This window comes from Cataglyphis hispanica, chromosome 25 (assembly GCF_021464435.1).
Source record: "Cataglyphis hispanica isolate Lineage 1 chromosome 25, ULB_Chis1_1.0, whole genome shotgun sequence".
Classification (NCBI taxonomy): Eukaryota; Metazoa; Arthropoda; class Insecta; order Hymenoptera; family Formicidae; genus Cataglyphis; species Cataglyphis hispanica.
This window is the reverse complement of record NC_065978.1, coordinates 458,638-475,533: the sequence shown is the minus strand read 5'-3', so window position 1 is coordinate 475,533 and position 16,896 is coordinate 458,638. Positions and strand designations below refer to the sequence as shown.

General features: G+C 35.9%; 1 protein-coding gene across 4 annotated transcripts in view; it reads left to right on the top strand.

Annotated features, from left to right (window-relative positions):
* The first annotated feature begins 3,463 nt into the window (after positions 1-3,463).
* Positions 3,464-16,896, top strand: part of LOC126858518 (lachesin-like) — a 47,137-nt gene continuing 33,704 nt past the window's right edge. The window contains exons 1-2 of one of the 4 annotated variants that reach the window (XM_050608922.1): positions 3,464-3,524; positions 10,104-10,237. In XM_050608922.1, coding sequence (XP_050464879.1) covers positions 10,105-10,237 — 133 coding nt within the window. In that variant the 5' untranslated portion in view covers positions 3,464-3,524; position 10,104. Of the gene's footprint in view, positions 3,701-3,734; positions 4,129-7,782; positions 8,976-10,103; positions 10,238-16,896 lie in introns of those variants that run through there. The other 3 variants (XM_050608919.1, XM_050608920.1, XM_050608921.1) reach the window with 3 other exon arrangements.

The window sequence follows — 16,896 nt, the reverse complement described above, 5'->3', positions numbered from 1 at the left end:
GTGTTAAAAAAAAGTAAAAAAGAATAAGCGTGAACTTTCATTGATTTTGATATAATTATGTCTCATCAAAGTCAAGAAAATAGACTGTTAAAATTATGAAACAAAATAAATTTAATTAAAAATTCTCAAATGTGCTTCTGGAAAAAATAATGATACTATTGTATTTTTAATTAAAAAGTTTCTAATAAACAAAAAATTTTTTTTTATATTGCTTTTCATATAAATATCTGATCAAATTTGTATGCGCTCATTCATTTTCAATTTATTTTGAAAACGCATCCGTAATTTTGGAACTCGATAGGTTTGTCTCTGAAAAAAATTCTCTTAGGACTTAGATCTCTCTGCTTGTCAAGTACAGAAACATGAATCGTCGTTGCATAATGCAATCCGTATCGTTGGTACTTGCGAGCTCGTACGAGGCTTCCGAAGCGTCGTTTCCGAAGTAACGAGCCATTACTCCCGGTCAGATTGAGGCCGAAGTTGCAGTATGTTTTTTCGATAATTACCAGCGCCATGTAGCCGTTCCTCCCACCATTCTCACCCTCTGCCCCCGCGAACGCGAACGAACATCTACCGCTAATATTAAATCAGGCGGCAAAAAAGTTGGCCGTTACTCCTGATATCGAGCGTCCAATTATCGCCGACGTTAAATCAGTTCGAAGCATTGTTTTCTCCCGCGGAGAGGGCCCCTATTAAAAGTTAATGCATTTGTCACAGCATTTGTGACCCGCACCTCACGACACACATATACAGATACACTCCCGCACATGCGCTCGCACGATGGTTGTTAGGTTTTTTAATGGATTTATGATTGAGTAGCGCGACCTAAAAAATTCTCAATCTCCACAGAGGGAGAGAGAAAACGGGGAGCATCACAAATGAATTCGGTTAATCTCGTCGCGTGCCTTCATCATGAAGCAACCGACCTGCGGTGAGAAGATGAGAGGGATGCTCGGCTTGCACTTCATCAGTCTGCCTTTCTTTTAATAAGCACATCGAGCTTTTCGTGGTGTATGGCCACCCATCCCTCCTCTCTCTCTCTCTCTCTCTGTTTCTTCTATTTTTTCTTCTTTTCTTCCCGTCAAAATGCGCTTCTAACCTTTCTACATTTATCACCGCCCACTGCAGCTTAAGCGGCAATTTTGTAGCGCGCTATGCATGTGCTTGCTTCAGCCGCCCCCGAGCAATCCCCTTAATGTGTACTTTTTCTCACTGTCATAATTGAGGAGCCGCCCGGAAAAGAAGAAGGAAAAAGAGATGAGAAGGGAGGAGGAGGAAGCCGCGGCACTATCCCTGGGAATGTTCCTCTCTCATAAATTCCGGCCTTATGCCTCGCAAGTACGCGCCTTTGTACCTCGGTACGCCTCGTGTTACGATATTAGAAAAAATTTTCACGATTTTTCATGCGCCTCCTACAGCTTGTACTGCACCAAGGTGTACATACCATCCCGCACTCTTGCCTAATCCGCTGACATAATTTCATCGTCGAGAGTATATTTCAATTAACTTATTTCCCACGTCATTTACAATATTAGTAACTGAAATGTGCTTAAAAGGATCTCAGGTACCATTTATTTTACGATAAGCTAAACTCGTTTAGTTTTATTTTTAAGAAATTTTCGCGATTAATTAAAAATGTCTTTTATAGTAATAACATTATAACAGTTAATTACCTTATACCATCATTGAGAAATCAATAAATAAAGTATACAGAATTAATTAATATTTATCAGAAATATCATTAATCATACTAGTAAAAAGAAATTAATTTATATTAATTGATTGAAAGATAAAATATAAATGTTTATTGCGATTCTTGATCGGCGACATTTGTTCAAATATTTTTCGACCATTTTATAATATCTTTTCAGAAGAATTTAAAGAGATTTTAGGGATTGCATTGTAAGTAATATAAAATTTATAATATAATAAAAAAAAATATTTTTAAATAACTATTTAACTTTGCACGAGAATGTCCAAATACGATGATAGCGCTAAAGAAGAAATATAACTCCATATCTCAAAATGAAATACATTTATCTAAAAAAATTTCAGCTGAAAATAATCTTTCAACAGGCAGCGATTATCTTGAATTGAAATTAAATATCTCGCGATATCTTGGCAGCTTCTTAATGAGTTTTAATAAGCTAAACGAGACGCTAATTATATTGCTTTTATCTTTAATTTCGCTCCTATTTAGCATATTTTTATAGCAGCATTTAATTCCCGTTAAACAAATTTTCAGATCAATGGACTTGTAGTAAAAATTTCATTATAGTGAAAAATAGGACAAGTTCGCGATAGGCAAGCTACTTCGTCTTACACCTCCTGAGATGGCATATCTTAAAATTTATTACGAATATAACATTACACCATTATATTATCTTTCAAGAGAGATAGCCCTTTCTACGATACGTTTCATCTCTTCCCACCTTTAAAAACCTTTAAAGATATCATCTTGCAGATTCTCCAATTATCAGATTGATATATTCTCTCTCCTAGCGATATTTGAATTACTTTTCCGATTAATATCGGCGAACAGTTAATCGTGATTATTGAAACTATGTACGAATTGGAATCCTCCCTTTCAGTTATCCCTTCAACTTTTCCAGATTTATTAATCGTGATGAAATTGTTCTACAATCTCTCGAAATTACAGTCGAACGTTTCAGCAACGATTTGTTCATCGACAATTAGCAGGAAAACATGCGAGCACGAACCCGCACTACTACATTACATCCAACCTGATCCCTCGACGTGTCATTGGCATCGTCGTCGTCATCGTTGTCACCGTCACCGGCTTTTTCCTCACTCCCTCATCTTTGACATAGTGATCGGCTCGTCAAGTCGACTCGTTCAGTCTCGGGGCTCTCTTTCTTCCGCTCGTCAGCTGGTCGAGCACCAAAAAGGAGGACGTTTTGACCGAGACGTTTTATCGAGGGGCGAGCTGCCCGATCGACAATATCTCGACAATTCACCCTCGAGCGGAACGCTGCCGATTCTGTTCGTTCTCCTCCATCACTACCTCTCACCTCCTCCACAACCATGTCCTCTCGCGTCCTTTCTCTCTCTCTCTCTCTCTCTCTTTTTTCTTTTTTTTTCTCTTTCTCGCTCGTTCTTCATATTTTTCTTCGCTTTATTTTTCCCCGGAAGGAGAACCGGCAGCACGGTGGTTGTCGTGTTCTCGCGTCTCCCACTTTTCCGGCGCGACGGTCCGCATGTATCAAAGACACATAATAAATTGAATATTATATCCAACGACACGAGCGATAGGGTGAGAAAGAGAGTAAGATGAAAGGAGAGGGACAGAGAGAGAGAGAGAGCGACAGAGAGAGAGGAGAGACAGAGAGTAGGATAGAGAGAAAGAAGAAAAGCGACACCGTATAGTCCTGTGGGCCTGCGCCATGCGGGCTTCCCATCACGGCGAACGTCCCGACGCCGCTCTCGACTCGCTCGACGACGCGGCCAACTCGACGCAGTCAGTACACGCGTCTCGACGCCTGGGGATGCGTTCGTCGACGGAGGTATAGTTTCGCGCCGCGCGAATCATCGTCAATCGCGCGGGTGTTATTCCGTCGGGAAAAAATTCGCGAGAACGAAAAAGGAGAGAAAAAAAGTGAGAGAAAAAAAAAAGGATATTCGCGCGTATGGCGCGTCGTGTCATACTTCTGCTACTATAATGCTACACTTCTTTCGCGAGGTAATATTCTTCGACGAAATTAAATTAAAAAATTCTTCCTTTATAAAATATCGTTAATGAGGTAATTCATTTTTAAATTAATCTTTTCGTTTTCAATGACGGCGATGTAATGAGAATGTGGATCTCCTCGATCTGATTGAGAAGTGATTTTAATAACAATTTTCATTGTGTCGATGGGCGCGAGTGAGCCTTTTTGCAATTTTTTTACGATACATTATGTGTGCCTGGTGTAAAACTGGAATAAAAGAGTTATGTTAACTCATCAATTACAGTTACAGTTGCATTCTTTTTGCATGATAAGTTGCTCCGAACATGGCACAGCCGGGAATAAAAATCGGTCGACGTGAACACGCGTAAAACCGATGTTACTGCAACGTTAACGTAAACGATATTATTAAAAGGACATTTTGGAGCATTTTACGCAAGATGTGAGTTATTGCACTATATTTCACATTTATGCGTGGGTGCTTTACCTTAGATACTTTTTTTTTCTCCCATTATGACCCGCATACCGAGCGTGTTTCTCGTGCGACAAACAGAGAAGAAAAGTGTGCGAGAAATAGAAAGATGCGTTTATACATAACATTTTATACAAGACAAAATCTACAAATATATTTAATGGCGCTGCTAATGACTTTAGTGGCATATTTATACTCTTTAGAAAAAATAAATTTTAAATGATTATTAATTATTAATTAAATCTGTTTAAAATTATATAAATGTATAAACATATGAATTTATTGCTAACAAATAGTTTTAAATAATGTCATTAATATCTTATATGAAATAATTGTTTTTTTAATCTTTATAAACAAAATAATTTTTTCTCTACAAATTTATCATTGTTTGTCATAATTTTTAGAAGGTTAATTTTCATAAATATTACATAATTAATATATTTAATTAATTATATTAAAATTAAAATTAAAGTTGAAGTAAATTTTCTGCTGAATTAGAATATGAAATTATAAGTATTAAAAGACAACCTAACTAAACATTCTAATTGGCGAATAAAGTTCTCTAATTTTGTACGTATATGCATATAGAAATATGATCCATAAAAATTTCTCTCATGATTATGTGAATTTCATAAAGAAATAAATAATGTTTCATGATTTTTATCGAGAAAAGATAAGTTTTTAACGATGATATCGCGTAATGCACGAAATGTATGCATTATCGAATACTTCAAGCATGAAAAATAAGTTCACATCTCGTTAGCCTTGCAAAAAAGTTATACATTACATTCATCTAGATAAATTAAAGAAAACTGAAAAAAGTACATATTTAGAGAAAATAAAATTAATCATAAAAATACCAAGATTATTTTATCAAGTAAAGATATAATCCAAAAATAAAAGTAATTAGATTAATATTTTCGATTGTGCAGATCGCAAAATATTAAATAAATATAAATATTTCTTATAAAAAAAATATAATAATAATGCAGAAATTATGGAAAAAATTTCAATTGTCGAACAATTTCTTATAAACATTAAACATATTTCTATTGCATATACTTTTTTTACATGTTTCAAAATTCCATTCAATGTTTATTTGTAATGACTCTAAATGTCGCGCAACCATATGATTATATATGAATTCATCGTTGCAAAACGTATAGAGCAATTCTATTCAAATAAAATGGTATTTATGCGCGATTGCCTCGTATCCAAATTAATCCATTTCCGTACAATGCCGGCCGCTCATAAAGCAGACATATGTCTGTCTGTGGCGATATTATATGCTGGAATTATTCTTCGCATTATTAAAGAGAGCCAGCGAGGGGGAGAGAACGATTCACGGTGCGGTGCAATAGCTGGAATAAATCATTCGGGAGTGATATAACGTCGTCGGTATGAGGGATCGCAGATCGCGGAGAGATCTCCAGCGCGGCGGACGAAATCAAATCCGCCGCATTTGACGGGGTGTATTATCATAAGAAAAAAGATTATTGAGAACCGCCGCTGACATAAAGTCTCTCTCGGTAAATTGATCAGCCGTCCGGAAGTTTTTCCGCAACGTCGTTTCGGACGCGATTAACTTGGCTCGGATGCGATTTTCGTGCGACACGATCGATTTATCGAACGGATCGAGGAGAGGATACGGCTATTGGAGGAAACGATAGCTTAAGCCCGGCGACTAAATCGGTAAATTCTTTCGTCGTATATCACTTTTTATATTTTCTATTCGTATTCGCGCGATAGAGATCAATGTCACACACTTCGGGTCGGCGTCTCCCTCGTGTTTCGCGTCGTCATTTCATCATATTTTATGGCAATCGTTACGTATCATCTGCCAAACCTTGTATTGATCGTGACAGGGAACGATAAATCGTTCATGTGCAAATACTACAGGAGTTTTAAGTTAAAATTTAGTCAAAACAAAAAAAGATTATTACGAGTAAGAAATTTACTAAAATATTGAATATGTCTCCTTGCTGAACAAGAGCTATAAATGCTCCAAAGCCATTTTTTATTCAAAGCTTCTTTTTATGTTTCGCGAGAAAATTCAGAGATCTATAAGCGAAATAAATGTGATTTTTCCATCCTAATTTATAAAATTAAAGACAGAAAAATATGTCAATTATCTACATCCGCACCGAATCGCTGTATAAATAGTGTTGCTTTATTTTTCCTTCTCTTGTGAATTTGATTAGAAAAACATAATGTCATAGGACTTTAAAGTTTACACGCAAATTTTAGAAGCAACGATACGGATATATATAATAAAATGATATATATGTATACGTTCAAATCACATTTTTTCTTATAAATATTTTGTCTATTTATAAAAATAATATCTAACTGATAATACCTATTATGTTTGTATGTGTAAGTATTCATGCACACGGCTATAATAATCTCGACTATCTACTACTACACTTTAAATTTAAAAAATTTTTCAGCATGTTGAGTAAAAGACTTGGAAGAAACGTACGGACCTTCTCGCTCGTCCTAATCCTTTTTTCGGAAAATTCTGAAATTCCACCACGAAGCGAGAGAACAGGAAACTTTTGCAGTCATTATTCCACAGCGAGAAGTAAATTTACGTTCGCAAGAGGAAAATTTGGTCGCATATAAATCTTCGCGATTCGTGTTTCTCGTTTAGCGTTTCTCGGATTTTAGCATTTTCCCGAACGCGGTTTCTATCGCATTGCCACATAATAGGATTGATATTCTGGATCGGCCCTAACATTTGCCCGGTTCTTCTTTCTGCGGCAATTGATGATCAAACAGGCCGCGATTGCAAACTCGCTTAAGAGTATAAAAGAATGACTTGTATAACGATATATCGTTTATGGATGTTGCTATTGCCAATCTCCTCGCGATAGACGGTTTCCGATAATGATGAAAATCAGATTTAATAGACGCAAAGCTTTTACTTCGCGCCTTGCGGAAAATTACCACCATTGTAGGTGCGATTGCAATGGTGTCGGATATTGCAAAGTCAAAAATCAGTAATAGAAAGAAAGAGAGCAAAAAGAAGAAAAAGAGAAGGTAGGATTAAACGGCAAAAATGCACGTCAATAATAAAGCAAGTGAATTGATGAATCGTGATAATAAAAATTCAATAAAGGCGTGTGAAAGAATAAAATGCATTCAATCAAAGGGATAGACAGAAAAAATATTTTTGGAAAGAAAGAGAGATATCGAGAGCCGGGGAAATTACAGCAGCGGAAATGGAGCGAGAATTAAAGTCCGTGGCGCGGATTAAAATATTTTCACGCGGCGATAATTGAGGAATAAAAGATTTTCGCCGCGCTCGAATAAATCAAGCCCTCTTCGGCGTGCGCGACCTCGAATTTCTCTCTTTCCTATCTTATCGAATCGAGATGCTGCCGAGAGATATGTGTGTGCTGTCCTTAGATGGAACGTGAAAGTATTCCATCCGTATCGTAGAAAGATTCATAAAATAAAAAAGAAAATAATAAAAAGAGCAGATATCTGGATAGCGATAAGATGCTTGAATTTATCGCGCAAGATCGATCGCAATCGAGATACATCGTGATTTTACTGTACCAAGTATGCCGCTGAGAATTAAAGTCGAAGAGGCGAGGAAGCAGAAGAAATCGAGATCAGAAATAAAATATGGAAATAAAATCTTTTGATTCGAAATATTTTTTTACACGCAAATAAGCACCCGGGAAGATTTTCGCTCAGTCGGGAAACTAAATTCAAGCTCAACAGCTTGGCCCCAGATTTTTCCTTTGGCTTCCATCAGATAAAATTGCAAGAGGAGAAGCTGCTTCTCTAAAGAGTCGAGAGGTAAAAGAACCCTGAAGGAAGCACTAGTCGAGAAGTGAGTCCGAAATTAAGAGCTGGAGGAAACAGGCGATGGGAATGACAGCTATAAAAATATCTCGACAGTGATATTTGAAAATAAGAATATTTCTCCATGTGATATAAAAACGGCAAAAGTAATCAACAGGATATAATATCATGGATATTTCTTGACCAGGAGGAGGGGAGGGGAAAGATCAAAGATAGGGGAATCTCTCGAAATCACGATGCTTTCGCTGGGAGATCTTTCACTTCATGCTGGCCTGCGAGAACCATCGATCACGCGTAAGCGAGATAGGACAAAGAGCCCATAATCTGACATCGGCGTGCGGAAAGAGGGACGATGGAGATTGACGGAAAATGAAAAAGAAAAAAAAAAGAAAAAAAAAAGGAAAAGAGCCCCGGGGAAGGGAGAAAGGATAACGAGAAAATTACGGAAAGAGATAAAGAACAAGGAGAAGAGTTTTCATTTAGTCCTGTCGTAAATAAGAACAAACAGTTACTCGCGGAATACAAGTGCGGTGCGGGAGAAGCGGTAAATTCCACCCTGTGCACAGACTAAAATCTTCGTCGCTAAACGGCAGAGATAGTTATTTACGAGATGGCGTAAAGTATAATTGTCCCGCGCGTGTTTCCCCGAAGGACGACGACGAGCGGCGACCGCGCTTTTTCCAAGATCTTGGATATACGGAGTCCAAGTCCGACGAATCACTTTGGCGGCCGATTCTTCTCGGGCACGTACATTACATGGAATTGCCGTGAACTTAGTAGCGTTTATACGTCGCTTGACAAATGTATCGATCGAAAGGAGACAGGGAGAAGCGCGCAAAACGACGAAAAAATGGACTAAAAGAGACACAAGAGAGTACGAAGCGTGAGGAAAGTTCTCGCACACGTTAACCAGTTCGCCCGCCTTCGGCGGTTCGAGAGTAGTTGGGGGTAGCCTCACCTCCTGGAAGCTTTGTTTTCTCGCGATAGGCACGGCCGATTGAGTTTTCTTTCCTTTTTTATTTTTAGTTTAATTTATAGTTTTCAGCTTTTATATATTTTTTGTTTTTTTTTTTTTATTTTAAATCTCCCCATTTTTTTCAACCTCTTAAGATTCTTTTTATTATTTTAATAATTCCTTTCTTTTTCTATTGCATAACAAACAATGGTACAGTCGGTCATCAATGTTGCATATGTCTTTTTAATAGCATTTTAAAGAATCTTAGGAATTTTCAGGATATAATAAAATTCTTTAAATATTTTTCTCTACATCTTATTTAAAATTAAATTTCATGACAATGAATAATAATAGAGTTATAAGTTTATGTTAAATTTCAATGATATGTGCAGATATAAAAAAAAAAAAAAAACATATTGCAGAGATGCAATTGATTTCAAAGAATTTACGAAATTGTAAAGTTTAATGTCTCGTCATCAATAATACGTTACATTGTTTTATTAAAATTAGTTTTTAAATTATATAAGTTGATTTTAGCAACGAATGAAATATATTTTATATAGTTTTGTATACAAAATGTGAAAATACAAAAACCTTTTTAAACAAATTTGCAATTTTTAAAAAATATTTACATAATTCGCTGTGCGTAAATCAATTTTAGTACGAATATTAAAAGCTTCAATGCTTCCAAAACATCATATGTAACATAAAGCTTCGCGTTTGAATACAATACATCTTTAAATAACCATTGTTTGCTTTAATAAATAAATTCAAACATTGAAATAATTCGCAAACATTTCGCGAATATGCATTATCATTTGGCTTCAATTTGTGTTGCTCTTTTATGATTAATTAATTAATTATTAATTAATTAATATAATAATAAATAAATGAATTAATTAATTAACCAATTATTGTACGTTTGAATTTTAATAATCATATATCAAATATATCAGATATGAAGCCTGTCATTTATGTATTTTCTATTTTATAACAATTGTCACTGAATCGGACCTAAACACAATAAACGTCATTGTACGAGAAATTTCCTCGTAGAAAAATCCAAGATACGTAGAGAGAAAGGCAGAGAGAGAGAGAGAGAGAGACGAGAAAACAAGACAGAGGAAGAGCACAAGTTTGTTATTATCGTTCAGCTCTTCTTTCGTTCTTTCAGAATGAGGGTGGCACGGCTATTACTGTGCTGCGTACTTCTCGAAGACTACAGCACCAATCTCGGCGGAACGGCAATTACCAGTGACGCCATGCGCCAGGACGGTCCCTCGTCCGCGACGAATCCGACGCTATCAGGTACATAGCTATATACGCTCATCTGCATATTGTCGGTTCCTTTCCTCGCTCCTCTGCGTCGCAGAGACTCCCCCTCGGCGTTAATGGCACGCGTCGAGGAATGTGCGCGGACAAATATTCCGTATTATCGCCGGAAATAGAAAAATAAAGGACACTCGTCGCTCTAAATGTCTTTTAGTTTCTCTCCCTCCTGTATGACAAACATTGATAAATAGAATAAAGGAATTCACCCTCGGATATCTTTCGAGTTGTTACAGCAAAGGTTCGCAAAATTATTCGTTACATCCAAGTTATATCATGCATAAATTATGACTTGTATTCCACGTGAATACAAATTATTTTTCGTCGCTTTGCATAAATTAGAAGTTTAGTTTACAATATAGAAGGTGAAGAAAATAAAGTGTTATCAGATAGTTCTACACAATACACAATATTTTATTTAATAAAAAATTTACTTAATTAATATTTATCTTTTAATAATACAAATAATGTTGTGTGATACTTCTGTCACTTATTCGATTGATAAAATTGTTCGTAACAAATGATCCCACACACACAACTGACTTTTTTTTAATTAAATATTTTTTAGATATTTCTTTTAATCGCTATTAAAATTTGATCTATATAGAAAAAAAAAAAGATAATTAAATATAATTGAATATATCAAGCTCAAATATATAGAAAAAGAATTTGTTTTCTTAGTATATTTAATCTAAATGTAAATCTTAATTTCGTTTCTTCTGAATCATCAGCTGAATCAAGATATGTGGTTTCTTAATTATTTGAAAAAATCGCATGTTCTACTCTACTGTTAATAGTCGAGCGTATTTGACCGACAATAATCGAAGGGTTTCTTTGCGTACCAAGTCGTAAATAAACGCTGTAACGTCACGTGTTTCCGACACAAGCGGATATCTACTCCGCGATGTGTCTGAAGGGCTTTCCTGCGTATAAAGCTTTGTGAAAAATCTGAATAATGCATTGTGAAATATTATCTATACGTGGCGGATTTATACGGTGTTGTGCCTCGGCGATACGTTGTCTGCCTTTATCATAAAACCCGATAATGTTTGGCGAAGAAGAGAAGAGGAATATCCCCACACATGGATCTCGATTCGATATACAAGGAAACAGTTTTAATAGTTTTAAATAAATAAAACCGTTAAAAATAATTCTACTCTTATCGCGATATGAATAATCACAACAAGAATTTGATACTGCGTTTTTTCAGAAATAAAAAGAGAGAGAGAAATGGAAAGAAAAAGAGATGAAGATTAATAGAATATTCTTATACGTTGAACTTCAGCAATTATAGCAAAATTGCATTTAATATTATATACATATATAGCATAATTTTAACATAAATATTATACAATGCAAAACATATGCGCTTCTTATATTTGCAAATGGATAATATAAATAGCTTTTCGCAAATTCGTCAAAAGCCCTTGTCATTTCACTTTTAACTCTCCATCGATTCCCCAAATGGCCTCTAAAAATGGCAATATCAACGTAAGCTGGAAAATACTCGAATTTAGTTTAATGGGTAAATACGTCATGAGCTTATAAAGCTCACGAGACACTTCAAAGAGTTTATAATGACCACGTCGACGTTGAATATAGTAGGAAATTTGCCGAGCAAACTCGATGCATGCGGATTTCATTGTCGTTTATTTTTGCGGATTGTTCATAAGTCGCGGCTTACACATCGTCAGAGATCACCTTCATTTTTTCTCTCTTTCACAGTTTCTGCAGCCGGGAATGCATTATCTGCCGCGATATTTTATAAAGCTAATCGCCAGTGCATTCACAGATACGCGGCTGGTAAATCTATGCGTGTCGAACCAAGTGTACACGATTCATTTTTTTAATCACCGACTTGTGAAAAAATAAAGCAACATTTCATTTCATTTCATATGAAAATATAAATTATAATACCTGCGCGAATAATAAAAAGAGAGGAGAAAGAGAAAAATAACAAAATAAAATTAAAATTATTATTTATAAAATTGCATCTATTGCATTTATAATATTTTTGTGTATATTATTTTGATAAATTATTTATATGTTAGTTATTAATTAAGTGTTTTTTTTTTTAATTTACTCTATAAGAGACAATAAAATCAAGTAAAAATTATTTTATATTTGCCACATTCTTCCCAAGAGAAACTTCGCCGTGCAAGAAGACTTTTTGTCGCGCAAATCTTATCCGTTCGGTAGCGTCAAAATGCAAAATTGTCCGAAACGTAAAAGAAGAGAAAACTATACGAAACTTTCCGAGTGATCGCGGGACGAAAGAACTAAACGCGGTAGAAGCGAGAGAAGAATGGAGCCGCGGAGAAAACGTTGTCGTCGCGTCCGAAGTTGAAGTGGTTCTAACCGGCCCGGCATTGCGACCCGGTCCATGCCGGTTAGTTCGCCAAGTTTTTCCTTTGAGGATGAAAGATATTAATTAAACTGTCACAGACACGGTACTCTGCACGCGCGCGGATACCCTGCCCAACTTTATTTCGCCACTTACAAGTTTACCACTTAGGTGCGCGAGAATACGCGAGCGGGCGGACGGCAAGTCATCTTTTTGCGACTCTAACGCGTCATATTTATGCGCACGATAGAGAATATAGACGAGGGCGAATCGTGACGAAACACGCGAAAAAACATGATGCGCGCGTGAAAAAAAAAAATCGGCCAATTATATATCGGCAAGCATGCTGAAGCTTGATATATATGTCATAAGCAGACAATTCATCTATTTTCTTTTTATTTAGACTTCATCTGTTCTTTTCAAATATGTATTTTGATTACAAATATTTATAGCAATTTTGTACAATATATATATATTGTAATATATAAGTTCCAAGAGCTAAAAATAAATTAGGAAATTAAATTTTGCATAAAATTATCTCAATTTTCAACAAGAAAAGTATTATTTGCGTAAAATGCATTTGTTATAAAATTCTATATCCTTTTGTCGAGTAAAATTTCCTGACTCTTTTATATATTTTTAGTAGACGCTTAAGGGGAAATGTCCGTAAAGCGCATAATAAATGACCCTTCTATATCTGTCTGCTGTCAGTTTTCTTCATTTAACTTACCTTTTACTTATCCAACATTTCTCTTTTCTGATAACTGACAGCGGTTACGTTTAACACTTCGATAGCCGATAACCGATGTATGAAACTGAAGCGTTATGTACATATCAAGATGAGAACAGAGTGCACACTAAAGCAAAATTGGCAACCGACCTTTACACTGACCCTGTTACACAGAGCAAAGCTCTATGCTTCAAACTTGCAGGAGAAAATGTCTGCAAGCGAAATACGCCAACAGCTACGTCGCGTTAGTCATCAGGTGCAGATGTTGCATGATGTAATGGACATTCATCTTTCAATATGAAGGATTAGTTGAGCAAGATAATCTCTTTCAAACATTCAGAAAATCCAATTATAACTTTTATAAATATATTCAATAATTTCATAAAAGGATTTAATTTTTATAAAGATCATCAAAATAAAATTATCCTCTAAAACATTCATTTTTCATTTCTAATCCCATCATAATACATCATAAATAAAATTTACAAATTATTTGCTGTCCCAGTTAATGTTTCCTAAGCATATTATAATGAAATTTGTCTAAAAATATTCCATATGAAATATTCTTATAATTCCATATGGAAAAGTGTTCATTCAAAATATAATTGCTTATAAACTCGATAAATATAAATCTTCTTTTCTCATTTATTATTATGTTTTTAAAATAAATCAAAATTTCGCAAGAAATAACTCGTTTAATAAAAGATTACTCGTTGTGATGTGTGCTGATATGAAGTGATAGAACAATCTGTATTGTGAGAGAATGTGTTGATTTCATTCGTAAAACGATTAAAAGATAATGTAATATAAGCTGCATATAGAGCTTCTATCATTCGCTTTGGACAGTGTAAAGATCTTATCTATCAAATGACACGTTATGCACGTGATGTCAGGTTCTTGTATGTAATATACTCGTACGTGTCCATCTGCGTAATACGTGATGTCGCAATACGTCTGCCTATTCGCGCAGTGATATGTCATTCTAGATAGTTCATAATACGAATACACTGATTCTGTGCAAGCAGAAACAGAGCTTTGCTCCAACCGCAATTTTCAGTTGTCTCTGTCTATAGATATAAAGAGAAAGAGACAGAGAGAGAGAGAGAGAGAGAGAGAGAGAGAGAGAGAGGGAGGGGGGGATAAGCACATTTCAAAACCGCACAAAGGAAATTATATGTCGTTTGAAAAAATGTTTGTATAATATTCTTTTAATTCGTAACAAAAAAAAAAGTAAGCATTAAAAAGAAAACAAGAATGTGTGGAGTAAAAGTTTGGAAATAATATAAGGAATTTTACGAGAATGTCGAAACAGATTATAATTAATTTCCACTCCGATGAAATCCAATCGACAATTATTCATGGCAATGAGCAAAATTTAATCAACTATAAATATTAAATATGTAATGACAGAGTTTTCAAACGGCAATTTGCAAAACACAGATTCATCAAATATGAATGTAAAGAGCTCAATAATGATTCATGAATACGGATTTAGAATTAATGCCGCCTTTAATCAGAGATTGAAAATAATCCGCGATTATCTTCCGTTATGAAAATCAGCTTTGCATTTAAAGTAGCAAGTAATCGCACGGCAAAATTCCAGAAATACGCGTCCCGATCGCGTCAGGAGTGCGATTAAGACGCGAGATTAAAGTTTCGCATTTAGCGTCACAGGTGCAATGCGGCCGCGATCCTCCGAGAGTATTCCATGGCAAAGCCCTTTTACATGTTAGCTTATACTACATAACTGATATATATATATATATATATATATATATATATATATATATATATATGCGCGTGTCCGCACGTATAGCCAGCAAAATGTGTTTCGTTACCGTAGTTAACTACGTTTACACAACACAGCCGTTACGGCTTCGACCATCATCTCGAGGCTGGGTAGTCGCTTCGCATCTGAGCACTGTGTTAACGCCGAGGAAGCTTCGACGTAATGTGTAACGTTAAGGACATGGACCATGTATAGAACCAATTACATTTGCGATTATATAGGTATACATCAGCATCGGAGCGCATGCAATTGGTGCAGGTACACAGGAACGTTGGGCATCTTCTCTCGACCGTTTCAATTGTCGCGAACAAATTTGAAATAACGTTTTCCTCGCTTCGAGAAATTCGCATCGTTATTCGCTATCATTAGAAGATCGCCAACATCAACGTTTTAATCATTTAATAAATTATAATTTTAGTAACTATTAGACATCAATTATTTTTTATTAGAGTGCGCGTAATTGTCTGTGAGAATTCTTTTTCACCCCTTCAAAAATCCTGCGAAAAATGAAGCTTAAATATATATTAAATGGGATTTGAAGAAAAACGTTTCTTGTTTGCGAGCAAAATCTGATTTTTAAATGAAACCTTTCATAGCGTTTTATTTTGTGTCACTGAGACGTGATGTCTAGATGTAATGCCAATTAGCGCGCTAATTAAAAAGCTGTTGCAACATAAGCAAGAAGTCTTTATTATTTGTAATTAAAAAATAAACACTCGAGATTTACGGTGCCGATGTCTGAAAGGATTTAAATTGCACGCCCATAAATATGATTCGTTAGTTAGACACCTAAACTTACACATAAATTTCAATTCAACAAACCTTTTACCTGTGTGTAATATACATACCGGATTAATTCTAAAATAATCGATGATACCGAAACAATCGCTCTTCGTACTTTCGACTTCCGCAAGTCTGTACACATCAGGGAAAGTGCGTAACTTCTAAGACACAGAGTATCACATCCCGTAACACAACCGGTGCGCACATGTTTGTACAGCACATGCGCTTAATATTAATATGTGCTATACGCCTATATGGTGAATGAGAAATAGTTTCAAGCATAGTTTCCCGGCCGCGCTCACGTACTAGTAGTAATCTTCTTACACGTTAAGGACACGCTACCAGGCATACGTGCACAGGCTCGTATTAAAGGACGAAGGAGCGTGAGGTGAATTGTGAGTGCGTAATATATACGCATATATATGTCCGCTATTTGCGCGCGTATGCACACGCATATCTGCATACAGGCGCGCATCTATCGTCCGGTCGGAAATTTTAAACCCAATTTCGCGCATCCTCTCGCACACGCTCCGTCCACACTTACAGCTGAGCGATAAAAAAAATGTTAGCAACTGCGGTCGCATATTTATAGCTCCCTGTTTCTTCTACGCCGGTGAATACATGCGGCGCTCTGCGTATGTTGCATCTCTCTTTTCGCGCGCGCAAAAAAAATATGCACCGCTTCTATTTAACGCTGAAATATTTAATTCTTCGCACGTCGCGCGACACATACGCCCGACAGCCGCCTATATACCCGGCGGTGTTTATTGCAACAGGTAAAACTATAGTCACCACACCATAAAGGATGAGAAATTCAGCGGCCATGCTTTACGCAACAAAATCCCTTGTTCAACGAAAATGTTGAAAGGCTAATAATTTTCGCCGTTACACGCGAGTGAAATGAAGCGGCTTGCGAATTATGTTCCAACACTGTTAACGTTGCATTACATCGCCATACAGTTAATCTCAAGCAGTTTACAAACTAAACTCCG